The 27,049-nt window shown below is 41.8% G+C and overlaps 1 protein-coding gene across 6 annotated transcripts in view; it reads left to right on the plus strand.

The window, feature by feature from the left end:
• LOC127455100 (lysine-specific demethylase 6B-like) overlaps window positions 1-21,837 on the plus strand; it is a 124,400-nt gene extending 102,563 nt beyond the window's left edge. For 5 of the 6 annotated variants that reach the window (XM_051722702.1, XM_051722717.1, XM_051722693.1 and 2 more), the window contains 21 exons: window positions 4,825-4,923; window positions 6,555-6,645; window positions 7,133-7,256; window positions 7,372-7,467; window positions 7,567-7,777; window positions 7,940-8,182; window positions 8,316-8,483; window positions 8,690-9,214; window positions 9,425-12,582; window positions 12,701-12,827; window positions 12,998-13,103; window positions 13,232-13,437; window positions 13,523-13,617; window positions 13,798-13,866; window positions 15,538-15,686; window positions 15,822-15,936; window positions 16,302-16,489; window positions 17,700-17,841; window positions 17,946-18,072; window positions 19,689-19,859; window positions 19,949-21,837. In XM_051722702.1, the coding sequence (XP_051578662.1) occupies window positions 7,138-7,256; window positions 7,372-7,467; window positions 7,567-7,777; window positions 7,940-8,182; window positions 8,316-8,483; window positions 8,690-9,214; window positions 9,425-12,582; window positions 12,701-12,827; window positions 12,998-13,103; window positions 13,232-13,437; window positions 13,523-13,617; window positions 13,798-13,866; window positions 15,538-15,686; window positions 15,822-15,936; window positions 16,302-16,489; window positions 17,700-17,841; window positions 17,946-18,072; window positions 19,689-19,859; window positions 19,949-19,972 (6,039 nt within the window). In that variant the 5' untranslated portion in view covers window positions 4,825-4,923; window positions 6,555-6,645; window positions 7,133-7,137 and the 3' untranslated portion in view covers window positions 19,973-21,837. The remainder of the gene's footprint in view (window positions 1-4,824; window positions 4,924-6,554; window positions 6,646-7,132; window positions 7,257-7,371; window positions 7,468-7,566; window positions 7,778-7,939; window positions 8,183-8,315; window positions 8,484-8,689; window positions 9,215-9,424; window positions 12,583-12,700; window positions 12,828-12,997; window positions 13,104-13,231; window positions 13,438-13,522; window positions 13,618-13,797; window positions 13,867-15,537; window positions 15,687-15,821; window positions 15,937-16,301; window positions 16,490-17,699; window positions 17,842-17,945; window positions 18,073-19,688; window positions 19,860-19,948) is intronic. The other variant, XM_051722723.1, reaches the window with a different exon arrangement.
• Window positions 21,838-27,049: the final 5,212 nt, after the last annotated feature.

The following is a 27,049-nucleotide window of genomic DNA, read 5'->3' on the forward strand; positions in this document are numbered from 1 at the left end:
TTCAGACGTGAAAGTGTTATCTTACAAAGCTCTCTTACAGGGTACTGTTAGTCTTTATCCAACTTTACGCTTGGTTAGTTGACACAGTATTTTTTGTTTGTTTGATTGGACAGGGTTAGTTGGAGACGCCCACGGATGTGGCCTTCATTTGGTTTGGTGTTTTTGGTGCAGATCTACCCCACTGTGACGACCAAGCCAGTGACTGGAATAGTCGTTTGATGTTTGTTAAGGGGATTTTTATCAATTTGAGGGGCAATGTGGGGGTGAATGGGGGATTTTCTAATTATCATGTCATGACAGTAAAATTCATGAATGAAAAGTGATTTAAAATGAATAGCTTCCAGACTTATAACAATTGTGTTTTGTTTCTGAACTTATTAGATATGTGTAGTCTAAATACATGTGGCATTTCTAGAAAACAGTTCTCGTCAACTAGCATGAAAGCAAATGCAGATGCAATGCCTTGCAATAAACCAATAACCACAGAGCCACATGTTCACTCTTATAATCAACGCCACCACAGGCCAACTATCCACTTCTGTCTGATCAACATCTGCGAGTTTCAGATTCCCCAATTTGGTAAAACGGGGGGAAAACCCCACTGTAATTTTACAGTGCACCATGTTTATGCATCCAAAACAACACACCGTGGCAGATTTCGATGACGGCACATTTTCAGAAATTCCTGATGCTCTCACTAAGGTGGGCGCCACCAATCGCCTGACCATAAAGAGTGTGCGAGAGAAGGGGGTGGAGTCTGGGGTGTGGGGTAAGCCCTTTCCTTGGTTGACTCATGGGAGTTCCCCAGTTAGACATCAGAAACGCACACAGATCGAAGCTGTCAGTAGACCCGGTTTGTTTCGATTTATATCTTTCAATAAAGGTTTCATTTAAAATGTAATCAGTTACATCAGTTTCATTATGCTATATTTTTCCCACATTGCTAGATATGTGTATTACTAGAAACTCAGAACATGTTCTCGTAAAACCGAGGCTGCAGCAGGATTATTGCGCATAGTATGAAATGGTTTCAGTTTGCGTGTTTTTAAAGTCTGAAAGATTTTTGAAAATGTGCAAGTCAAGTCCAAACTCACGGCAGTCGATTGTGTGCACGTGCCTTTTTGTTTTATGCAACTCAGGAAACAAACTTCATTTCTCCTCAGCTAGAAACACTCATAACAAACATGTCTTTTTAAACACAATCCTACAACCATTTCTTTTAACTTAAAGATGCACTCAGTATTTTTTTTTTTCCTCATTAAAAAAGTTTATTTCCTAAAGACAAGAGTTGAACTTTTGCAATATATGTAGGAAATCATGACCATTCACATTGAAATGAAGACTCCAGTCATATCAGTAACATTATAAAAGCTATTCTATTCTATATGGAAAGACTCCACATATGGGGCCTGCCATGTTAGAATCACATGACCAGCAGAATACTACTCGCTTAATCTCAGTAACCTGTTATCTTAGTCTCAGTTATTTGACACTTTCACTCATTGATTAAAGTAATCATGGCTGACTGTGAATACTAAATTACTACAATGGCATCTGAAACTGAAAACTATTAATTTTAAATGATGTTGCATCCAAGTCACTAGGTGTCAGTGTAAGTCCAAGATGACACAAAGACAAAAGTTACTGAGTGCACTTTTAAAACACACTCAGTTTCTAGAACCCACCCCCCACCCTTTATCTCACATGAAAAATGTTTTTCCCGTGCCACAGTTTTCACGTGTGATAGTTGGCTTTCCACACCGATCGTCTCGGTTACTGTCGTAACCTCCGTTCCCTGATGGAGGGAACGTGACGTTGTGTTGATGTAGTGACACTAGGGATCGCTCTTGAGAGCCCAACTCGCATGGGAAAAGAAGCGCACATCTTTGCCTCTTTGGAGGGGAAAGGCGCTACACCTGGCCAGCTGTCCGTATTCCTGAACTTACCTGCTCGTACCTTACAGAACACGGGACGAAACTGGCTCAACCCGGAGATTGTAAAATCTCGTGAAGGTATTGGGTGTCGCCCAGCCCGCTGCCCTGCAGATGTCTGCTAGAGAGATGTCATGGGCCAGTGCCCACGAGGATATCAGACTCCTTGTGGAGTGTGCTCGTATTCCCGAAGGGGTGGGCACGGCCTGGGCCTTGTATGCCATAGTGATGGCATCCACGATCCAGTGGGCAAGCCTCTGTTTGGAGACAGCGTTCCCTTTCCGCTGTCCACCAAAGCAGACAAAGAGCTGCTCAGAGCGTCTGAAGCTCTGCGTGCGATCCAAGTAGATGTGCCAAGTACGCACCGGACACAGCAACGACAGGGCTGGGGCAGCACTTGCAAGTTCACCACCACTCTCGAGCGTGAGCTAGAATCAGCCAGTCGTCGAGGTAGTTGAGTATGCGGACACCCACTTCCCTTAATGGGGCAAGAGCTGCCTCTGCGACTTTCGTGAAGATGCGAGGGGACAGGGACAGGCCGAAGGGGAGGACCTTGTACTGATACGCCCGGCCGTCGAAAGCAAACCGTAGGAAGGGTCTGTGTTGAGGTAGAACCGAGACGTGAAAGTACGTGTCCTTCAGGTCTACCACCGTGAACCAATCTTGATGCCGGACACACGGCAAAATGTGCTTTGGCGTCAGCATCTTGAACGGGAGTCTGTGCAAGGCCCGGTTCAGAACTCGGGTCCAAGATTGGCCCGCAACCCACCGCCTTTCTTTGGTACGATGAAGTAAGGGCTGTTAAACCCTTTCTTCATCTTGGCTGGAGGAACAGGCTCTATCGTGCCCTTGCGCAGAAGGGTCATGATCTCCGCACGCAAGGTGGCGCCGTTCTCACCCCTCACCGAAGTGAAGTGGACGCCGCTGAACCGGGGCGGGCACCTGGCGAACTGAGTCACATAGCTGAGTCGGATGGTCCTGGCCAACCACCGCGACAGGTTGGAAAGCGCTAGCCACACGTCCCAGGGAGTGAGGAAACTGCTCTTTTGAGAATGTGGGTACCGCAGCCCGTTCAGGCACAATGTGAACATGAACCATCCACGAACGCTGTCTCAGTGTGATCGCTGCCCAGACACGTGAGGCAGCGCCCGTGGCCATCGGAAGTGGAGAGATAGCGACCGCATCCAGGAATCACACAAAGACGGAAAGGCATCTTTAGAAAATGCATCTTTAAAAAGACGTTTAACGTAAATGTGTGTGCTCTAATAGAGAAAATATACTCTTTAACAGGAATATACACTCTTTTAGGGCTGTCGAAGCACCCAGGGGTGAAATCTGCACTCGTCGTGCAGAAGGAGAGAAAGCCGCTGGAAATGCACTGTATATCCAACAGCATACACTTATTAAGAGGTGAATGAAACAGCAGTAGTATTCAGCTCGCTGATAGTACAACCGCTCGGCTCTGAAGAAAAAATCTGAATGAGTGGTTGCGAGCCAGCTCCTTTTATACATGCAAATTCCACTTGCCAATTCTCATTGGCCTTTTCTCAAAGATCTGAGGTGTTCGGGGCTCTCAAGAGCGACCCCTAGTGTCACTACATCGACACAACGTCGAGTGAGTGACAGAAGGGGAAACCTCTTTATGAGACCCAGGATTGTGTTTATTCAGATACCTCCCCACAATAACTCTCACCATTGTGTGTGAGAGACAGTATCATGGATTTCCTCGCACTGTTGCCCTGCTCACTGTCCAAGGGTTCCCAGTGTTTCAGACAGTCGAGGGAGGACTTTTCTTTGATTAAATTTCTCTTGTGTGTTAAAATTTACAATTATATGGGTATCTGTTCCATAGTAGCTGCTCATGCAGGTCAAGAGCCTCATGACATGTAATTCCTTTTTTATTTTTATTTTTTGGACCATGTGACATGGTCAGGGTCAGTATTGGATATGTACCATGGTATTCCTTGAAGTACTTTGCAGTTCCATATAAACATGAACGTGGTACATGAATTTAGTAATCATCTGGTTTATTGTAATTTGGCCTCTAAAATATCTAGTCAATGGAAATAGTTTAGTTCTTTATACACCTCTTAAAAAAGACGGGAAAAAGTAAGACTAGCATGCTGGCAAAACTAAGTGAATTTAGACCTAACATACAGTGTGAGGAAAATACAAGTGTTTTGTTTTTATTTATTTTTTTATTTTTATTTTTTATTTTTTTCCCTTTTTCACCCAATTTGGATTGCCCAATTCCCAGTGCACTTTTAAGTCCTTGTGGTCGCGTAGTGATTCGCCTCAATCCGGGTGGCGGAGGATGAATCCCCGTTGCCTCCGCGTCTGAGAACATCAACCCGTGCATCTTACCATGTGGCTTGTTGAGCACGTTGCCATGGAGACATAGCACGTGTGGAGACTTCACGCCATCCACCGCGGCATCCACGCTCAACTCACCACGTGCCCCACCGAGAACGAACCACATTATAGCGACCACGAGGAGGTTACCCCATGTGACTCTACCCTCCCTAGCAACTGGGTCAATTTGGTTGCTTAGGAGACCTGGCTGGAGTCACTCAGCACGCCCTGGGATTCGAACAAGCGAACTCCAGGGGTGGTAGCCAGCGTCTTTTACCACTGAGCTACCCAGGCCCCCTACAAGTGAGTTTTGATCAATTACGCTCACCATGAATTTCAGTTTGTAAGCACCCCTCCCCCTCCAGAGTCGCCTTCGACACCTGGTCTGTCACAGGTTAGTGATGGCACAGCTGCAAAGCCTAGCTGTTTTACTGTGCTTGTGGTGATGGAATAAAGCCAATGTACAAGCAGATTAGGAAAACAAATGAGCGTAAATTCAAAGCACTGATCATAACCTCTGTGTGTCTCTGTCTCTCTTCAGTAATCCACGACCGCAGAGTCTGCCGAGATGATCGACCAATGGTGCTAAACCGCAAATCTTCAGACGATTGAGAGGTGGTTCTAGATGCTTATTTGACAGGTATACATTTGAGTTTGTACTGCATAAACAGTAGTGTATGTTTATGTTTGTGTTTGTGCTAAATCCAGGCTAATTATGCAGCACATGAAGGAGTGTCAATGAACTGCAGCATCACGTTTATTTCAGTCCCCACTAGAATCTAAATCCAGAGTTCCTGAAATATTGCAGAAGCCTTTTAATAGTGCGATACAGTGAGCCCGAGAGGAGTGGGTGAGCCGCTCTGCACTGTATGCTCAAAATACACATATACGGACACACACACCAACGCTGTCTGACTAAACCTGCTGAGCAATGAACAGCTCATGAACACACACACTCGCTGTGTCCAAAAAATCTTAAAGTACTGCCATCTTTGTTTATCTTCTGACTTATTATGCCTCATCTTCAGAATTACAGCTCAACTCTGAAGTCTCTGAGAATTAAAGGCCTGTTGAGAATTTCATGGGTTTGTCAGTGAGAGAGTTTATAGCTGAGGACTAACCCAACAGGTTATACAGCATTTAATGGATGGCAAGTTTTGCATCTGTGTCCTGGTAGTATGTATATTTAGCTACTGTGTGTCCCCGGAAGTTTTCTAAATCTGACAACCTCCCATAGGGGACAACCTTAAAGGTAAAAATGATTAATAAAATGAAATAATGTAAAACAAAGCAAATACTCTTTTTATAATTCAAACAACTCCTAAAGTTTTCTTCTAGGGTTAGAGTTCAGGGTTAGTAGTCATTATGATCAGCTTTAAAAAAAAAAAAAAGGTATAAATGGTGTGTGTATTTTGTGCTATAGAAAGAAAAAGCCTGTGTATGTCACTTTATACTCTTTTGCCAGGTTCATAATTAGTGTGTGCTGGGCGTCTTTCCTTTATGCGCACATATGTGCGTGTGCCAAACAAATTCAATCGTGTGAGTGTGCGCTTGCCAATATTTGTGCATCCAGCGTGTGTTCAGAATGCGTAGGAAGCTTAGTGTGTTCGCATGTGTGGGTGTTTCATGGGAGCACAGCCGGTCTTCTCACTTGGATTCTCCCTAAAGAACGCTTAAATTTTAGATCCCTCTTTCTTCCCACAATCTATCCATCCATACTTTTCAGGCCTTCTGCTGTTTCTTCCTTGCTCGCTCACTCTTTCTATCCCTTCCTCTCTCCATCACGCCTGGCCTAATGAGATTAACCTCAGCGTCAGTCCAGTCATACACTCTCATACAAACGCAAATAATAAAACTCGACCAATACAACACAAGTACACACACTCCTTTATGTACACGGCACACAGACACTGCTGGCTTGACTCCAGGGCTTTGCTCTACTCGTCCCTCCCTCCCTTCACACTCTTCCTCTGCCAAGAGGCCCCAGGAAGGGTTATAATGACCTCAGTGTACTCTCCCTATAGGTGAACTCCCACAAGCCCATCTGTGCTCGCTTCCCTCATAATGGAATACAGAAGAGTGCTGCCACATATAGGTAGCCTGTGGTACTGAGATTCTAAAGAGTTCCTTTGTTAATTGCTGCCTCCAGGCCAAACACTGGTAGAGCCTACAAAGGATGTTTTTCCCCGTGTTTAATTGATTTGGCTGTATATTTGTGTGTTACCCTTATGTCACATCTTTCTCCTTTTCTTTCTCTCTCTCTCTCTTTAGTCTAGGAGCAGCAGAAAACAGCTTCTCCTTAGTGTTGGTGAGTGACCCTCTCTGTTGTGCAGTGGAGGGCTTCACACTCAAAGCTAGTGTGGTGAGTAACCATGTCTACTATTCTCTTGGCTGGCCCTGGTAGAGTCTAGTTTACATGAACAATATTTTAGATCAGTAAGGACAAATGGCATATGTAGTTTTATATTTTTAGCATATACAATGTCATTTTATACTGTTAAGTAACATAAGTGTAGCTCGTTACTAGAGAGATTAGTTGCGTGCTCCGCTGTCTGATTTATCAGGCCAGTCTTAAGCCAAAACATACAAGGCAGCACAGAGGCTTACTAGTTTAATGGTTCAGTGTAACAGCCACCTAACTTCTTGAATTCTTTCCATTGTGTTAAGTATTATCCAGGCATTTACCAATGTATTGGCTAAGATATTGATATTTAGTGCTATGGAAACGTATGTATTGAAGAGTATACATATGCTCCTAGGTCTCAACATGGATATCTTCTCTAAAAATGAATTGGAAAAAGTTTCCTCTGTATGTGTAGAAAAATAAAATGTGTTTGTCTATGGACTAGGCTGGATGCATCACACAGCAGAACAGTTCGGCGGGTGCAGCACACGGGACCCATTTCCTCTGGATGGACTCAACCGGGGACAATGGGCTTCTGTGGGCAGCCGCACCTGGCAACCTCCCTCCAGGTAAATATACCTCCACATCAGGGCCATATCATAATTATTGTTCATATCATGCAAGAATAGATACATGAGACAAGTGGTATTCTAATATGGCTTATGAAACTTTCTCTCCTGATAGGTGCTTACCTGGTGTCAGTCAACACCAATTCCTCCCTCATCACCCACCCAGTCTCATGCCTGGGCTTAACCATCCTAGTAAATTCTTAAATAATGGGTGAGTTTCTATAGAGCTGTATTGTTGAAAAAAATAATCCCTCCTGCAAGGTAGTACATTTTAAGTTTGCTAATTCTTTTTTTTTTTTTTTTTTTCTAGTCCCTTACCTCGAGGGGATAAGCAGGACCGGTCTCAGGCTTTGTTGCCAGGATTACAAAGAGTGTCCCCAGCACCTCCCAGGCCTTGGGAACCAACCAGAACTGGCCAGGGATACGAAACATTGTCTGGTGATGACCACAACCGTTTGCACAGTGGCTACAATGCAGGGCCTCCTGCACACCTCACTGCTCGAGCCAATCAGCTACTGAAGGTAGATATTGACTTAGATATATTTATTAATGACCAGCTAGTATATACACTGTTTAAGGATGTAATTGTATGTGTGGCATTATAGAATTTAACTATATATTATGCCCATGGTATATTTACCAAAATCTCTTTGTCTCTCCGCTTCCTTCCCTCCCTCCACAAGTATGGTGCTCCTCATCCTCAACATGGCTCCCGGGCTATGCCTCTATTACCTGATCTATGGACTCAACCTCAGACTCAACAGCAACCCAGGGGACCTCACTCTCATCCTGGACAGTTAAAACGGCCAGGGCCCCCTCTTGGAGAGCACTCAGTCATCCAACACACCCCTGCTCCGTCTCTGCACTGCCCCATGGAGGACTGTCCCAATCCTAGCAAGAGAAAGAAGAGCTCTGGGTCTGAGCAGGTTGGAGATACCTCTTTTTTTGTATAGCTCAAGAGTATATCTGGTCTTGTGGCATTACCTGTGCATCTTTCAGTCATTAAGCTCTTGTTAAACAAGTGTTGTAAAAAGGATTATCTTATTCTGCTTCTTACAGCAGACTCCTCATCCAGCTATGCAGCGCATACCTGGGCCACCTGTACATTTGAATCAGCAGCCATCCTCCCACTACCCCTCTCCCAAACCTGGATTTTGGAACCCACTGCACAAAGGAGGAGCACCCTGGAACCCATCTGAACGCAAAAGCGAGCCCATCGATTTCCAAGTCAGTCATAACTGATTTAAATGTTAACGTTTAATGATTTATTTATTCTGTCTGACAGTTTCATATTTGGCATCATTTGTGCTTATTAGCCTTTACTTTTACTTTTACCCTAACCTTACTCTTTTTTTTTTTTTATGTATTTAAATGTTTTATGTTATATTAGATGTATCCTTGCTTGGCTAATTATCTTTATTCTCTGTTCACAGGATTCAGCTAAACCAGGAATTGGAAGTTTCCCCTACAGACCACCTACACTGAATCCATCAACCATGTCTCCACCCACCATTCCCCCCACAAGAGGCTACGGACAGAGCAGAGTTCCTCCGCCACAATCCCACAAGACCACTCCATCACCACAGTCTCTGGGACCACCTTCACACAGCTCTCACATCCAACATCCTACATACCCCTATGCCAACAACAGATCTTCAGTTCAAGGAGAACCACAGGGTAATACTCCACAAAGAGGACATAATTCTGGAGTGAATTCTTTGGGTAACCAGGCTCCACAACCGCCTATATCCTCCTTATCACTGCGGGCAGGTAGGGAGCACCCTGCACCCTCACCAGCAAACCACACCATTGTGCCTTACAGTCACTCCCAGTTCCAGCCTCACCCAGGGCTAGGCCATTCCACCAGCCCACCGGCCAGCAGCCAGGCCCAGGCCATAGTACCTCAGCACAACCCCCACAAACCCTGGAGGAACCAGGTGACACACGGACAGCATGCAGTAAGTGAATCTCACATATTTATCCTAAATTAACCAAAGCTTCCTCTGATGCACAAAAATTAATGAAATTAATATCTGATAATGTTTAAATTCTATTAATCTAGTCATAAATATGTTGTACAATGTTATGCTGTAAATTATAAAAATATTTCAGTAGTATTAATTTTGTGGCCCACATTTAATTGATGCTGTAAATTCATCTATTTTTAGGAGTCACATGTCTATTCAGGCACAGGGGATTCTGAGGTTTCCCCTCACCTTTCCCAGGCACAGAATAGGGTTGTTGGGGATACCCAGGGTCCAAAGACCCTCCAACGCATGACACCTCCTCAGGCCCCTGCTGGAGCACCTGTGATTACCCCAAATCTGGAAATTCCCCATCCACCATGTTCCTTGGAACTTTACATCAATGATGGAGGCATCCCTAGAATTAAATCAGCACCCCCTACCACCTGCTCCAACCCAAGTTCCCTGAGCAGCTGGAGAGCCACTGACTCTTCAGTGCTAATCTCCAACCCAAACCATGTATCTATGATTGAACCACATCCAGGGTATCAGGGTGTCCACCCTGGTGTTGGTACCCATCCACACCCACACAGAGTGGCACAGTCCCAGCTTCAGCAGTCTGCTCTTCCCCACACAGGACAAGGTAGACCTAACTACATCCCAGTGTCATCTGCTCCTTCCACCCTAAACTCAGGGCTTCAGAGATCAGGGGAGAGCGTCATCACCAGCAATTCCTCCAACACTCTCCCACAGACAGTCAGTTCACCCTTACATCACCCTCAACCTCCAGCACACATAATGGTCAACTCAGCCATACAGCCAATGCCCAACAGTTTATACACAAAGGTGCCCATTCAAGCATCCTCCTCAGTTTCTCAGGCAACTACTACGGTCCCAGCCCCAGTCTACCAAAGGCCCTGTTTGCAACCTGCTGCCCCAAGCCCTCAGTCCATTGCTGATGCTTTAAATAAGCTTGATGCAGAACTGCAGGGCCACATGCAAGCAGAGGAGAGAAGGAGAGAGCAGGAGGAGGAGAGGAAACAGGATAAAGACAGGCAGGAAGTAGAGATAAAGCCACACAATGAGTCTGCCATCAAGAGTCTGGAGCGTTTGCTGTCAGGTACTGCAGCAGAGCCTCCACCCCCTCATCTTTCTCCAGCTAATGCACCTTCCTCCATCTCATCTCCTTGCCAGAATTCACCACCCTATCCCTGGTTGAGTCGAGGTGGATTGCCCCCACGTCCTTCTGGAACTGCATCAACCCTTCTAGAACGATCACAGCCACCTCCTCTCACCCCTCAGACAGAATATGCACGTGAAAAGCAAAGGCAGAGAGAGAAGTGGAAGAGTGGAGCACCCTTCAGTCCTCCATCACAGAATTCCACTGGGATCCCCACATCCACATACCCCTCCAAGGCTGGTGTTATGGGTTCCATGGACAACCACACAATACAATCAAAACCCAACCCATCCAAAGGCCCCAGCATGCTAAAAGGCTCTCATAATGTTGGGATTATGGATGCTATACCCAACCCCCCACCACTGAGAGAGCCACCTAAACTATACCAGGCCTTCCCCAAGGATGCTCGCTTTTCGTGCACACCAATCAGCACAACTGCAAGTAGCCTTCAAAAACAAATGCCCAGTACAGGGCTTAGAAGTCTGGGTAGCAGTGCTAGTAGCTGCAGTGGTGACTATGATAGTGCCCAGTTTGAGGAGGAACCTTCCGAGCTTTTGCCTGATGGATTAGCTAACATTATGAAGATGCTAGATGAGTCAATCAAGAAAGAGGAGGAGTTGTATTCTGGTCAGAGTGGAGAACAGAGGGTACCAGAACCTCCATTTTCTGCAAATGTTGTTCCCATGAAGGGTTATTTATGTGCTCCAGACCTCATGCCTGCCCTAAAACAATCTCAAACAGAAGATTATCAGCCAGACAGCCATACAAGCCCACCTGTGTTAAGTCGGCAAGGTTCATTGGTGTCTCCTTGCAGCCGCACATCTTCACTTGAGGAAGAGGAGGAGGTTCCGAAAGTCATTCCCAAGCCTGCCAATGCCCTAAGTAAGCAGACCCAAGAAAGCCTTCTGCCCACAACAGGAACCAGCTATCGCCATAGTGACTTGGCTAAGCTGTATGGCCTTCCAGAGGTGGAAAAAAGTGAGTGTGAGGACGATGAAGAAGAAGATCGAGAAGATGAAACTCCATCTTGTTCACCACCACCTCAGCGGCCACACCTCCATCAGACAGGTGTGAACAGCATGTTTAAAAACCTTGCATCTGTGCTTGAGAGCCAGAAATATACCTACCGTGGTGGACCCTTTGGCCGCCCTCCTCCCTCTGCTTTTGTGGGAGTGAAGTACTCTTCCTCTCTTTCTCTGGGTCCTGACATTTGCAGGCAACAACAAAGCACTTCCCCCACATCAGGTTCAGCCAATCACCATGTCTTTAGCAGTCTGACCCAACTCCCTGCCAGTAGTAACTCAGGTCAGCCCCACTCCCTCTCACCCACAGGATGGGTGTCAGAAAGCAAGAAAGACACTAAAATAAGCCAGTCAGATCTTTTGGGTAACTATGATGAGGAAGAGAAGAGAGAAGATCCCCCAGGTGAGAAAGATTCTCAATCTGAGAATGAGTTAATGGAGATGGAAAAACTACCAAAGTTGACCACCATCTCAGAATCTTCGCTAGCAGAACTTGGTCATAGCTATGAGATGAACAAACATACACTCCCTTCTACAGACTGCTCAAAGGTAGAGTTGCACGAGATTAGCAAACCTGTTAAAGAAAAGGATCGACATAGAGACAGAGAACGAGAGAGGAAACACAAACACACTAGCAAGAAATATGAGGACAGGAAAGAGAGGAAGAAAAAGCACAGAGAAAAACAAGACGATATGTCCCTTTCTTCTTCATCTTCCTCATCCTCCAGCTCCAGTCGACGGCACAAGGACGGAAAGTCACACAAGGAAAAGAAGAGCAGGCAGGTGCTGGGCAACTTGGACCTTCAGAGTAAAGAGGTCAGGGAGAAGGAACAAGAGTGTGATGGGGACAAGAAAAGAAGGAAAGAGGAATGTAGCCGATCGCAGAGTGAAGGAGAAGAGTGGGCACGGAGTAAGGACAAGAGCAATAACTCTGTTCGTTCCTCCGAACTCCAATCAGCTTCATCAGCATTATGTTCTGATGACTTTCAGAAACTCAAGGCTTTGACAGATGGGCCACCCAAAGAACTGAAGATCCGCCTTATAAAGGTGGAGAGTGGAGATAGGGAAACGTTCATTGCTTCAGAGGTGGAGGAGAAGAGGATTCCTCTAGAGGAAATCACCATAAAGAACACAGCTAGTGAAATCATCCGAGCCTGCAAGTAAGTGATGTTTCCATCAAGAATGAAGTCTCAAAAAAGGCATATTTCTTGGCTGCAGTTGCTTTTTAGTTGATAATTTAGACTATGACAGACCATATGAAATGTCTTTTTGTTTCAGGGGAGCTCGCGTGAAAGGGAAGTTTAAGGAGTCTTACCTCCTACCTGCCTTCTCTGTGAAACCAATTATGACCACTGAGCAGCCCATCCCTCCAGAAAAACTCAACCCCCCCACACCCAGTATATATGTAAGCTTATGTTCTTAAAAAAAGCAAACTGCAGTTTTGTCAGCTTGTTCTGCCCCCTTGTGGACATTTCTTTTAATACATGCACATAAACCTCTACTCACCATGATGTTAGGGTTGATGTTTGGTATATTGATAGCATATCATAAAGGAGCAATGGTGTTTCTCTGCAGTTGGAGAGTAAGAGAGATGCATTTTCACCAGTGCTGTTGCAGTTCTGCACAGATCCGAAGAACCCCATCACTGTCATCAGGGGACTTGCTGGCTCCCTAAGACTAAGTGAGTTACTGCATACAAACATACAAATGTACATGCATAGAGAGATAACATTTCAGTTTGTAACAGTGTAGTTGTGTCGCCCAACTAATTGATATTCATTCTCTTTGTTTCTTCCTCCTCCTTTATAGATTTGGGTTTGTTTTCCACTAAGTCTTTGGTGGAGGCAAATGGGGAACATTCAGTGGAAGTGCGGACCCAGATCCAGCAGCCAGCAGATGAGAACTGGGATCCCACTGGCACTGGCCAAACGTGGCCCTGCGAGAGCAGCAGGTCGCATACAACTATCTCCAAGTATGCTCAGTACCAGGCCTCCAGCTTCCAGGAGAGCTTACAGGTATGAACATAAACACACACTCTTAAATTTGCCAATTGATGTTGAAATCATCTCACAATACACATATCATTATCTGGTTTTGCAGGAAGAGAAGGACAGTGATGATGACAATGATGAAGATGAGAAACCAGCCACTAACTCTGAGAACGCATCCAGTAACTCCTCTGCTACTGGCTCCAGGTAATTAATTGCAATTTTCTACAGAACTTAACTCTTGAATTAGCCCAAACATGTACTAAAAAGTATATTAAGAACTAATGGTTTGACTTTGATTATATGTCTCTGATATACTGTATATCACCATTCTTGTGTGTGTATATGTAATGGATATTACCTAACACTGTTTCATTATCTTTACAGTTCAGAGCAGAAAACTGTGGGAAAGATAATTAAATTTGGCACCAACATTGACTTATCTGATCCTAAAAGGTAAGACCATTGTGTATTCAAGGAAATAATTTGCATTAATGTGTGCAGTTGCCTTTCCCTGTGTTTCTCTTTTGAATGATATTATAAGCTTCACCATTCCAAAACATATTTGTGGGTGCAGAAATAGGATGCTGCCCCATATGCTGAACAGCTGAAAACATGTACCATATAACGTAGGTGTATACAGATCTGTATTCACCAAGACCCCGTTTACACCTGGTATTAAGATGCGTCTCAGGTGATGTGGTCAGATCGGGCGAGACACATTGTTATTTACACCTAATCGCTTAAATTCATCTCCCATGACCACTTGCGTTCAAATTTCGAAGAAAGGGTCTCTGATTTCATGACGACATGAATCACTATGTCAGTAACTGCTAGAGATGGGCATTTTTGAGTAATTTTGTAGTAGAGTACTCAAACCCACAAAAAAAACAAGTAATTGATAACTCGTAAATTAAAATGTCAGTTATCAATATCAAGTATGACACTTACTTGAAATTTCTATTTTGTTTTATTTACAAACATTACCAAGAATGGTTTCAAAATAAGCTATCTTCATCAAACTATGCTTTTCTTTTGGGGAAAGAAAATGAAATGAGCTATGCACTAAACATAATGAAGAAAAAAAAAAAGATTTAAAAATAACAGTAAAAAAACATTTACACTCACCAGGAACAATATTGACAGCATTAGGGTAATGCACATATATATAAACATTCTACATAAAGTCTACATAAAAAGGCTATTACATTTTTATCATTTCACGTTATTATTCAGAAAAACAAGTGTTGAAAGTTGGCTTTTTTTCCAACAAAATCCACTCTGCCCGAGTTCAGATATTTAACCCACATTTTTTTTAGCTTCCAAGTTTCTCATACCGCTTGGCATTTTCTTTCCACCATAAAAACAGATCCTTGTACGTTGGTATGCATGACTCCAACAATAACCGAATACCAATAGAGTAGAATTCAATAAGAATGAAAATATTACAAGTATTGCCAAACTTGCTTCTAAACACACAATGATGGTATCGTGATTTTAATAGTCGACTAGCTGGTGCAGAATGATTACTCAATTAGTCAATTACTTGTGCACATCCCTAGTTACCGCATGATATTAAAGCGAAACAAAGACAGAATGAACTGGCACACTGTTTCTCCCAGATGCAGTTGAAATGTAATCTACGCAAAAACGCAACAGAATGATCCATTCTTTTAGTGGAGTACCTTTGCTAGTTAAGCTATAGATGTTTGTGCTTCAAATATGTGTCATTGCATGTTGATATCAGACACATTAAAGAAGATCTGTGAAGTTCTCGCGCTTGTGTATGTATCCATATTTTCCGATCCAACGGTTATTTCCTTTTAAAGCAGCACGTAACCGGCAAAGTTTAAACTCTTGTTTTAGATTGATTGACAGGTGAGGGGTGATGCTTTGCTGGTGTCCGGGATGCATTCAGGACGGATTAGCATTTACACCTTAAATGCGATGTGGTCACATGCATTTTTAACTACATTCGTATATGGTTTTTGTAATCTGATCAGACAATGTTTCGAACCCCGTTTACATCTGTATTTAACGCTGACCACCTATGATCGGATCACCCAAAACGCATCTAAATACCAGGTGTAAACAGGATCTAAATGCCATGTGTCTTGTGCTTTTTAGATGGAAGCCCCAGCTGCAAGAACTGCAGAAGTTGCCAGCATTTATGCGTGTGTCCTCCAGTGGGAATATGCTGAGCCATGTTGGACACACAATTCTGGGCATGAATACAGTACAACTCTACATGAAGGTCCCTGGCTGCCGCACACCAGGTTTGTGAAAGTGACACAAGCTCACAGTTATCAGAGCGGATCAGAGTTTCACTTGCTTTGGCAGGTTTGCATTACAGTGTTTACTTTGTAGTTCTTTATTGATGTTAAATTTCATGTTTTTGCTTCTGTCATCAGGACACCAGGAGAACAATAACTTCTGTTCCGTGAACATCAATATTGGGCCCGGAGATTGCGAGTGGTTTGCCGTCCATGATGACTACTGGCAGGCTATCAGTGATTTTTGTGAAAAGTAAAGAACTCTACCAATCAATGAAATCATAGGCAACTGACATTCAGAATAGTCTTGAATCAAATGGTCTTTGATTCCAGTCATCATGAACTACAAATCTTTAAATACATTTAGCATATTGTACATGCTTTTACTTTAGACATGTCAAATAATGGAGCCAATTAATACTATTGATGATCATCAATGTGAATCTGAGTGTCTCCATGGTGAATTGGAAAAAATCTTTTTTATTAAACAATAGTCGATTATGTTGCCCAAGGCCAAATTTAGTACACATTAGTTAATCCTGGATGTAAATATTTCTTTAAAAAAAAAATACATTATTCCTCAGCAAAATTTGTGATTCATTTTTTTTTTTCGCTTAGGCATGGAGTGGACTACCTGACGGGATCATGGTGGCCAGTTCTGGATGACCTGTACCGCTCTAATATACCTGTGTACCGGTTCATCCAGAGGCCAGGAGACCTGGTGTGGATCAACGCTGGCACTGTACACTGGGTTCAGGCTGTGGGCTGGTGCAACAACATCGCTTGGAATGTGGGGCCTCTCAACTGTAAGTAACTCAATGGCCACCAAAGTTTTTTAAGAACTCCTATTTCATTATTTCTCTCTTTGTTCTTTTTGATCATTCAAAAAGTGGTAGTTCTTGTTTAGGTTTCCATCTGTCCAGGTCATTTGAATGTGTCTTGTAGATTAGATTAGGGTGTACTCTGCCACACATCCAATTCATCCATCAGACATGGTGGTTAAATTAAGTTGCAGCTAGGCATGTGATGGTATCAAATTTTCACATCACTATAACTGCTGAAGCTTTTATCACCGTAGTATCACGGTATTGAATTACATTACAAAAACATGTTGAAAGATAAACAAACATTATTGTTCTTTTAATAACAAGTGTAATTAATTTTTTCAATAATAAACTGGCATTTTAATTTAACAGATAACAAAGAACTTTGAAAAGAACCCTGAACATTTAAAAAATGAATTTAACATTTAAATAATTTAACTAAACCAAAAAAATTATATACAATAAAAAGATGCAAACGTTACTGTGTAGCTAGTGGAGTTTTAGCTAAATACTCTTCGCCGGTTCGCAAGCTACACATTATCTGCAATGGCAACGACAGTTCACTTTCTTTGTCGTCACTAAGCTAGTTGAGTGTTGTCTCTCAGTTTTCAAAAATGGTTTGGAAAACGAACAGAACTGTCACAACTTACCTGTCCCGCAGATGAGCGAACACGTTTGAGGTGTTCCCATGTTTCGCTGCCACTTGTCTGTCACATGTTTTACACAAAGGCAAACCATCTTCGACCAACAATCCCTCTGCATTTTTATGGAACCCAAAATACTTCCACACTTCTGACTTTACCTTTTTAGGAGGAGGATAAAGGGTCAGCTGCATTCCTCCTTCAGCCATGCTTCTTGTCCACGTTGGTTTTGTTTACATCAGAGTCATTTATGCCGCATACACGCAGTGTTGTTAATCTTGATTCGTTGATGGGAAAACTACTGTGCAATCAGAAAAATCTAAACAATCTGGCTGAAAGGTTATCTAGAATTATTTACATTATTTTGAACTGCCCATGATAACAATAACATGCATGTTAATTATTGTGATATACAGTATTACTGAATACCTTCACATGCCTAGTTTTAACTAACTGTGTAAAACAAAAATCCTACCTCTCAGCTACCTTGTATCTATAAAAAGCTATTTTGCTAGTCCTTGGCTCACTTTAGTTTATCTTTGTATTTGTAGCATATCAGTACCAGTTGGCTTTAGAGAGGTTTGAGTGGAACGAAGTGAAGAAAGTGAAATCCATCGTTCCTATGATTCATGTGTCCTGGAACATAGCACGCACTGTCAGAGTCACTGACCCAGACACTTACAAGATGATTAAGTGAGTATACAGTGTCATCATCTTTTCATTGAAGAGCTTATCAAGCTCTACATCACAATTACGTTGCAAGTGAATTTAATACATTTTCATTTCCTCCGTTTCAGACACTGTCTTCTCCAGTCTATGAAGCACATTCAGATCCTAAGGGACCAGCTGGTGGCAGCAGGAAAGAAGATATCCTACCAGAGCAGAGTGAAGGATGAGCCAGCCTACTACTGTAACGAGTGTGATGTAAGTAGATCAGGATCAGTTTTTAGTTGTGTGCCCCATTTTAAAAGCTCCTTCGTGCATCACTTTCTCTCAAGTCAACATAAGTACATTTTTGAATGAAATTAAAGGTTTAAAGGTGCAGTGCATAATTTTTGCACCCCTAGCCTGTCAAAACTAGTGATGAGCACTTTCAAAACACGCTTCATGAAGCTTCGAAACCTTTACGAATAATTTGTTTCAAACCAATGCGTATCAAACTGGCCAAGACATGTGAATTTAGCAAACAAGGCTTCGTTTTGAAACCGTTCCTAAATGTTTCGCGGTTATGCTAGGGGGCGTTGATCCCACAATGAAACCCCGAATTAGTGTTAAATACAGGCTGTAACTGATCTCGAGTCAGTTTAGCAATAACTTAATCCATAAAGTCAGACTGACTCAAACAAGAGTTTTGAATTTAGTTGTTTTAATTTCCCTGTCGATCAGCTTGAGTTGTGCTTCCACATGAAAACAAAATCAAAATGTTGTGTTTATGTGAAAGAAATTTGAGAGAGACGTAAATATTTTGAGATTTAAAAAATGTGAATCTGGAATTTTGACTATTGTACATGATAGCGCACCTTTACTTTCTTTTTCATTTAGTACACCCAATTTTTCAAAGCTACAAATGCTGCATAGTGTAGTGGTTAACACACTCGCTGAGTAATTTAAAGCACTAAAAGACGCTGGCTACCACCCCTGGAGTTCGCTAGTTCAAATCCCAGGGTGTGCTGAGTGACTCCAGCCAGGTCTCCTAAGCAACCAAATTGGCCCGGTTGCTAGGGAGGGTAGAGTCACATGGGGTAACCTCCTCGTGGTTGCTATAATGTGGTTTGTTCTCGGTGCTGTGCGTGATGAGTTGAGCGAGGCATGAAGCCTCCACACACGCTATGTCTCCGTGGCAACGCGCTCAACAAGCCATGTGATAAGATGCACAGGTTGACAGTCTCAGACACAGAGGCAGCTGGGATTCATCCTCCACCACCTGGAATGAGGTGAATCACTACGCCACCATAAGGACTTAAAAAAAGGGCATTGGGAATTGGGCATTCCAAATTGGGTGAAAAAGGGGGAAAATAAAACTTATTACATGGTCTACATATTTTCAAAATATTCAGATCTGTTTATTCCAGGATATTGTAGACAACCATGAAAAACATATGTCAAATACAAGGCAGTAAATAATTTCCAGTGCATTGTGTCATTGTAGAGTCTTCATACTGCATTTACATGCCTGTGACCAGCAGATGTCCTTAGCATGCAGTGTTTCGAGCACTTTGAAACAGTCAATAATTCTCCCAAGCGATTGGTTCAGTTGACTCGAAGTTTCGGAAGGCTTCATTTCTGCCATCACTAGTCAATACATTTGTTTCGGCAGCCTGACATAATATCAGTTCAACCAATGGTGGGAATTTGGGGTGGAATTACCTGGTTGTTAGAACTGTGGAAGATAGATGGTCAGTATATTTGCAATGTTGTTTGGTGCCACAGGTGGTGCAGAAGTTAAACACTGCACCTTAAAATATACAATGACAAAGAAACACCAACGATTGCGTGAGTTGTGTATATACTTAAAGAGCTTGTTGTTTGTTCTTGGGCAGATGGAGGTGTTTGACCTGCTGTTTGTGACCAGTGAGAATGGCAGTCGGAAGACGTATGTAGTGCACTGCGACGACTGTGCACGACAACGCAACCCTAACCTCTCCAATGTAGTAGTGCTGGAGCAATGGCGCATGGAGGAGCTGATGAATGTGTATGACTCTTTCAACCTGGTGAGTGCATCCACACATTGTCATAAATAAAGCTCAGACTTGCAATGGGTCATTTGATCGTAACATCATTTCTTTGTGTTCATTCTCAGGCCATCACTCCCAGCTCCCGATGAGTATGACTCATCCCTTTCCCTCACACAGCCATAACCAAAACTCCTGCTCGCAGGACAAGATCTTTTGTTTTAGTCCAATTTAAGACTTCTTTTTTTCCAACAGTAATTTTAACTACTACTGCTAATATTTGTTGAACTGCCAACTGAAAACCAGTTTACTCAGCATTGTTTACAGAACCAGTCAGCCAATAAGACACCGGTTTCCTTCTGTATGTCTTGTGTACCAGCCTCTGAATGGCTCTGAGGGACTTCAAATGGAACACAACCGTGGAGTTGATGAGATCATGTCATGTCTGGCATGTCTGTTTTGGTTTTAGTTCTTAGTTTTCTTATGTTTCTTTTTTGTTTTGTCTTGAATACTGAAATGTGTAAATGCTCTTTGTACTTTTCATGGGGTGCTTATTTTATTTTTTCCAATAATTTATTATTTCTAAAACTAGAACAGCCTAGATATATACCACATTGGCCTTGTGACTTGTATTTAGTGAAGAGATAAAATGAATAATACTAATAATAGAGCTATGGACATTTTTCTAAAGCATTAAGAATTAAAAGACAGTTGTTCAGAATGATTCAAAACATACGGGTTTTAAAGACTTTTTCAGTTTTAGATATGGAATGTTGTGTTTATGATGTCATTATTTTGTTTTCCACAAAGCAAATTCATCAGCAGGACAAAAAGCATTTTAGGATTGTGTTTTTTTTCTTCTTCTAATCACTCATTGTCCTGCATTTTGTGAGAATATAATTGTTCAGTGAATTATTCCTCACCGCTATACAGATCGATTCTTTTTTTTAATTGTAAATTTTTTTTTTATTTAAAAATCTTCTATTTATTGGATATAAAATGTTGTCCCCTGCCTCAATATGGTTATCAGATATGTATTAAGGGTTGCTATTGTTGTTCTAATTTCTTTGTAATATTTTAAAGGGGAAGTTATAAGGTGCTGATATATTTTTTGTTGTTGTTTAAGTCTTGGTGCTTACCCCTTTAAATATCTGTCTATATATATTAAATCTCTCAGAACTGACTCCATGTCCATATATATTGTAGAGCACAGAACGGTTGGATTTGACTTAAATCCTAAATTGTCTTCTGTACACAAAAGTTTTTAAAAAGACATTTCCCCTCTTACGTTAACAAGTGACAAATGTGATCATGGTTACGTATTTGGACACCTGTTTACCTTGTCAGTTTTATTTAAAAAAAAATTTAAAATAATAATTAATTCAGGGGCCATGTTCAGAAGCGTTCTCAGAATAGAACAGCTCTCTGAAACAAATGAAAAAAAAAAATTTTTTTTTTTTTTTTTTTACTTAAAATGGTGACTTGAACTTATGTCAGTAATACTGAGCCTAGATAAGCAACCTACTCTATTCATGAACTGGGGTAAAAAAAAAATTTTTTTACCGTACCTAAGACATTTAGTGGTGCTTCTGTCCTTTTGAAAATGCTGTTCATTTGAGGACACATTTGCCATGCTGGCCACAGCAGGCGTAATCTTTCAATATACACAGTGTGAATGGGATTGAAATTATCTTTGATTTATAAACTGTAATTTTTACCAAACTTTAGATGTGTTAGCTTGAAATAATCCATGTATTATCAGGAAATGTTGGTTTTATGATGTAGATGGTGCTGAGATCTTCTTGAGCTATACTCTTGATATTTTTTTTTTTTAAGAAATATTTTTTCCTTTTGCAATATACACTTCTCTCATTTTTATTTTTGTGGTTATTTAAAATCTGCACTGTTTTGGAATTCACACACGAAGCAAACTGAGCCAGACATGTCTTAAACACTTTGTGAATTCGTGTGACATTGATTACTCTGAATAATATTAAATGCTTTTGATAAACTTTGATTTGTGGTTTAAAGAATTATTTCAATGAAGTGTACGGTTTCAAAAACTTTTCCTTAGTTCAACAGCTTCTCAAATTTAGAGAATTTGAAAACAACATATTTTTATTTTATTTATTTTTTTATAAATATCAAGTCATTAAAAAACACACAAAGATATTAAAGTAGATTAGGAAGAAACCTTACGAGAAACCAAGACTCAGCATATATGTGGGCTGACACATATTTAAACTAATATACTGAAAGCAAAAATTCAAATGTTAATTTGAACAGATGTAGCCAAGCAACTTTACTAATAATTATGATTATGATGACTTAATAGAATAGGAATCCATGCAATCTGCAAGTAGGTATACTGGTGGTTTATGACAAGTTATGGCTTCTGTTGGATGAAACTCTGAGATGACAGAAGCTAGTGAACCTCAGAATGGGCATCCCAAGATGTGGGTGGAGAAAAGAAAGGAAAAAGACATTAGTGATAGTACTATGGATGTGTAAAGTAATAGTGTAAAGAGGAAACAATAGAGCTAGTGCACCAGAATTTGAAGCATTTATTATATTTTTTAGAAAATTTAAATTTGCAAATGTTTTCCAACAAAATATACAATTGTCCCATCCTTACAAGGTGGTGCTGCTGTTTTTTCATCACGCCAGCATTTGATCGGCCCGTTTCAGGCACACAGTTATCTTTACCGCATGTTTTTTGTCAGGCTCATCCCTATCAAAGTTCCTTCCTGTTCTTCTCTGCTGATGTGGACTCAGAGGATGCCTGACAAGACTTAAAACCAGAACTTGTTTACATTTGTGATCAGTTCACAATAACATGCCCTATCGCTAAACTTTGATATGTTTAGCACAAGAATGGCCACTTCATGCAGTAGCTTGTGTGCAAAAAAGAATGTGAACACACCCATGTAGGCTGAACATAACAGTTCAAGTGCTATGTAAACCAAGGAAAGGCCAACATTTGAAATGATGGTCAGATGCATCAAGCAGCTTGCAACAGCAAAGAGCGAGCATCAACATTACCAAGATGTTATTTCAACAGCCAGCAAATCCTCGTGTTACACAGCTACTCTCTTCCAACATCCCATCCTCTGTTTTCCTCAATCTCTGAAGAAAACAGGTCTCCAAAGTGCTTCTTTCTAACCGTCCTACAACCTGTCCACTTGACCCTATCCCCTCCCGTCTTATGCAAGCTGCCTCTCCATCGATCTTACCTGCACTCACACACATTATCAACACATCTCTCACACCTGGAAGCTTTCCCAATACATTCAAGCAGGCTCAAGTAACCCCACTGCTTAAAAAACCAACACATAACCCCACAATAGTTGACAAATACAGACCGGTCTCTCTCCTACCCTTTCTGTCTAAAACTCTTGAGAGGTTCGTATTCAACCAGTTGTCTGCTTTCCTCTCACAGAACAACCTACTCGACAGACATCAGTCTGGCTTCAAAAAAGGACACTCAACATAGACTGCCCTTTTGTCAGTAGCTAAAACCCTGCGACTGGCGAGAGCTAACTCCAAATCATCCGTCCTCATCCTCCTTGATTTGTCTGCTACCTCTGACACAGTGAACCACAAGATCCTCCTGTCCACCCTCTCTGACCTTGGCATCACAGGAACTGCACTTGGATGGTTTGAGTCATATCTCACTGGCAGATCGTTCAAGGTCTCCTGGAGAGAAGAGGTGTCCAAGACACACCAGCAGACCACTGGGGTTCCTCAAGGATCAGTGCTTGGACCTTCCTCTTCTCGATGTACACAGCATCACTTGGACCGGTCATTGAGGCACATGGCTTTTCCTACCACTGCTACACAGATGATACACAGCTCTACCTGTGGTTTCAGCCTTATGACCCTACTGTCTCAGCTCGTATCTCTGCCTGCCTCTCGGACATTTCGGCCTGGATGAAGGAGCGACAGCTTCAGCTCAACCTTGCCAAGACAGAACTCCTCGTGATCCCAGCCAACTTATCTGTTGACCACAACCTCACTTTTCATCTTGGTTCAACTACATTAACACCAAACAGAACAGCCCAGAACCTGGGAGTGGTGGCAGATGACCAGCTTAATTTCACTGTACACATCTCATCAACTGCCCAGTCTTGCAGATTCATTCTTTACAACATCAGGAAACTTTTCCTGTCTGAATATTCTACACAGCTCCTTGTCAGCCAAAAAGGGCTCATGTACAGGCCTGCAGATTTCCTAGTTTAACCCCCCCCCTCCCAGGTCAGGGGTTAGTACCCAGTGGTCCAGAGATAAAGTAAACTCATCTAAGCTATGCAAAGCAGTGTGGAAACATGGCATCTGAAAGACATTAATTGCTTGCCGATCTGAACCACAGATAGACTTTTATCAGTTATGCAACCCAACTTTTTTCTTTATTCTACCCATATGCAACCACTCCCTCTGTATTTTCAGATATCCTTTTTATCATGAGGGAGAGACCATGTTGTCCCACTCCATCCTTCTTTTTGATCCCCTAATCTTTCCTTTGCATCATTTGTTCATGATCATAAGCATGTCCTTTCTGTTCTTATCACACGTGGCCTATGAGATCCTACACTATAAGACTCTAGTTCAAGTCAAATTAGCAGAAGTCCAATTTATTTTCAACTTTAAACTATAACCCATTAAAAAAAGGTTTCCTTGAAATGTATGTGTAATCTTGTTGGGGTAGTGTGGTCAAGGCTCATGATTTATGTGTCTGGTTCAATCCCTACACCATTGTACCATTGTAACCAAAACATCAAGGATGTAACCAAATATTCAAGACTGGGGGAAACCAAATGTAAGGTGGGTGAGGCACTGGTTGTCTTTGCACGTCCTGGTTGTCTTTGCAAGGCACTTAAAGTCTTTCTAGCAAGTCAGTCCACTGGCGGCCATCTTTGGAACTCTCTTGGGCAGCTATTTTACTATGTAATCAAATGGCATACAAGGACAGCTCCTATCTTAATGAATGGAGAAAGACTGAAATCTCCAAAATGGTTGGTAAAGATTATGCTCAATGAACACATTTCAAATCAGCAGTAAAATCTGACAACACTGGAATCATAAATCGTGCTTCTTTACCTCAGATTGTACAGCTAATGTGCATATGCATTCTCGAGTTCTCGAGATTGACAGGTGATGTTTTTAAAAGGTTGACTGTTGGATGTTCCAATTTCTCCCATTAATTTTAATAGAAGTGACCATCTCTGCTAAATTGTCTCTGCTTACCCAAATGTTGCTCCAGCGGGATTGTCCCTGTAATAAGTTCATGGCACTGTTCTATGGTCATGCAAACAAATAAAGTGCTGACTGTGTGCCGATAAAAATGCTAAAAGATATTTTGCTCAAAAACAAAAGCTATTTGCTATGTTTGTGAAAGTTATATCGTTACAAATATTGTTGATAATACAACTATTGTATTCAGTCCCAAGAAGGGGTAAAAGCTCAGTAAAACGTACTTTTGCGCTGCAAAATTCTGCAGGCAAATGAAGCATGGGCGGATGTGAAGCGGATGTGTAACATGCAAAAAATACTTGTTTACTTTATAATTTCACTCTCCCAGAGCTTAAAGTGCAGCATAAATAAACTAACGACTTCCTTCTGTCCATTGTAAATATTCAGTGTAGCTATGTATGAAGCACTGCCCACTGAGAGGTCACTGCCAAACCAATCAGCTTCCTATTGGTCAAAACTGCGAATTTGCATGTCAAAGTTAAAAAACTGGAACCCCATGTGAAATTCGTGTTGAGAAATGTCTTTGTCACCGGAAGTTCATCATGCAAAATCCTGATTGTGTGGATGCCTGTATTTTGTGCAGGAATCTGTATTTCGCCGGGGAATTTTGCAGTGCAACGGTACTATAAATGTGACAGAGGCTTATGCTCATTTCAGACAACTCGGGATTTTCCCACCTCCAACTTTTAAATAATGACTGGAATGCTACTTGAAGTCGGACATCTGACTCGGGGCAGATCGATCAACCCAACTTCAGCGAGTAGAGTCATTTGACATCATTTCCAAGATAGCGCGACCCTTCGAACATAAACCGGAGCTGGGTTTTGTGAAGCATAAAAACAAACTTTTAATTATTTTCACTGCAGGAATTGTCTGTATATGCAATATACAATACATTTACAAGAGGATGTTAAGAATTGTTGTTTGTGTATCAATCAATGCCTACATTTTCACATATTTTGCTCGTGAAATAGCTACTAGATAATCTGCTAGCTAGCATCTTGAAGACTGTGCATGTGTTTATGTATTTGGCCTGTGTTCGTGTAACCGTGACGTGTCATTAAATGGAATGCACTGAGGTCAGAAGTGGGAAATTTCAACTCTGAAACACAGCATTAATCCAGAAGCTGAACAGATACTCTCATCTTTCGCTTCTTTAAAATCTCTGAACCCATATTTTGAATGAGGCCCAAAACTGATTATTTTTTCCCTCACACATGACGGATCTGTTTTTTGGAGGACAGTCTGAACATTTAATATAATTTGATTAATTGTAAAAATCGCATGAATTTTTTCCTGACTGTTCACGCTGAAACAAAATGCAAACTCAAAATTTATAATTATATGTTGGATTTACATGGCATGAATTATACAATTAATTAATAGCACTCTTTCTGTATTACATAGAAAGGTACAAAAATATACAGTCTGTCTAAACTAGTGCTACATAAATAAAAAAATGTGTGCAAAACATCGGAATTGGGCACTTGTGCTGTGAATGCAGGCCTATCCCTACAATGTCTAGTAAAAGGCAAGTGATTGTTGCATAAATATTGCTTTGTTAATATAGGTTTGGGATGATGGAGAACAAGGGCTTTTGCATATAAGTTAATCATCACACACTGATCACATACAGAGAAGGCAATATTAGCAAACCAACACAAAATTACAGGAAAACAAACTCCTGCATGCAGCACCATGTGTTCAGTGTTGTTTATGTTATGGCCAGAGGGGAGGGAGGTGTAGAAGATGTGGTAATGTGGTGGTTTCGTGTCCTCTCTACATCCATCAGCAGCAATTAAAATACTCACTTCAGCTCTTTGAATAAACATTCCCTCCCCCACACAAAGAGAGAGGGGAAGAAAAGGAGTGAGAGAAGAAGAGAAGGGCAAGGAAAAAGGGGAGTCATTAGAGAGGCACAGAGAAAGGCATGGCTATAACTGCCAGGCAGGACACATTCGGCACTCAGACTGCATGCC

Source organism: Myxocyprinus asiaticus, chromosome 2 (genome assembly GCF_019703515.2).
Source record: "Myxocyprinus asiaticus isolate MX2 ecotype Aquarium Trade chromosome 2, UBuf_Myxa_2, whole genome shotgun sequence".
Taxonomy (NCBI): domain Eukaryota; kingdom Metazoa; phylum Chordata; class Actinopteri; order Cypriniformes; family Catostomidae; genus Myxocyprinus; species Myxocyprinus asiaticus.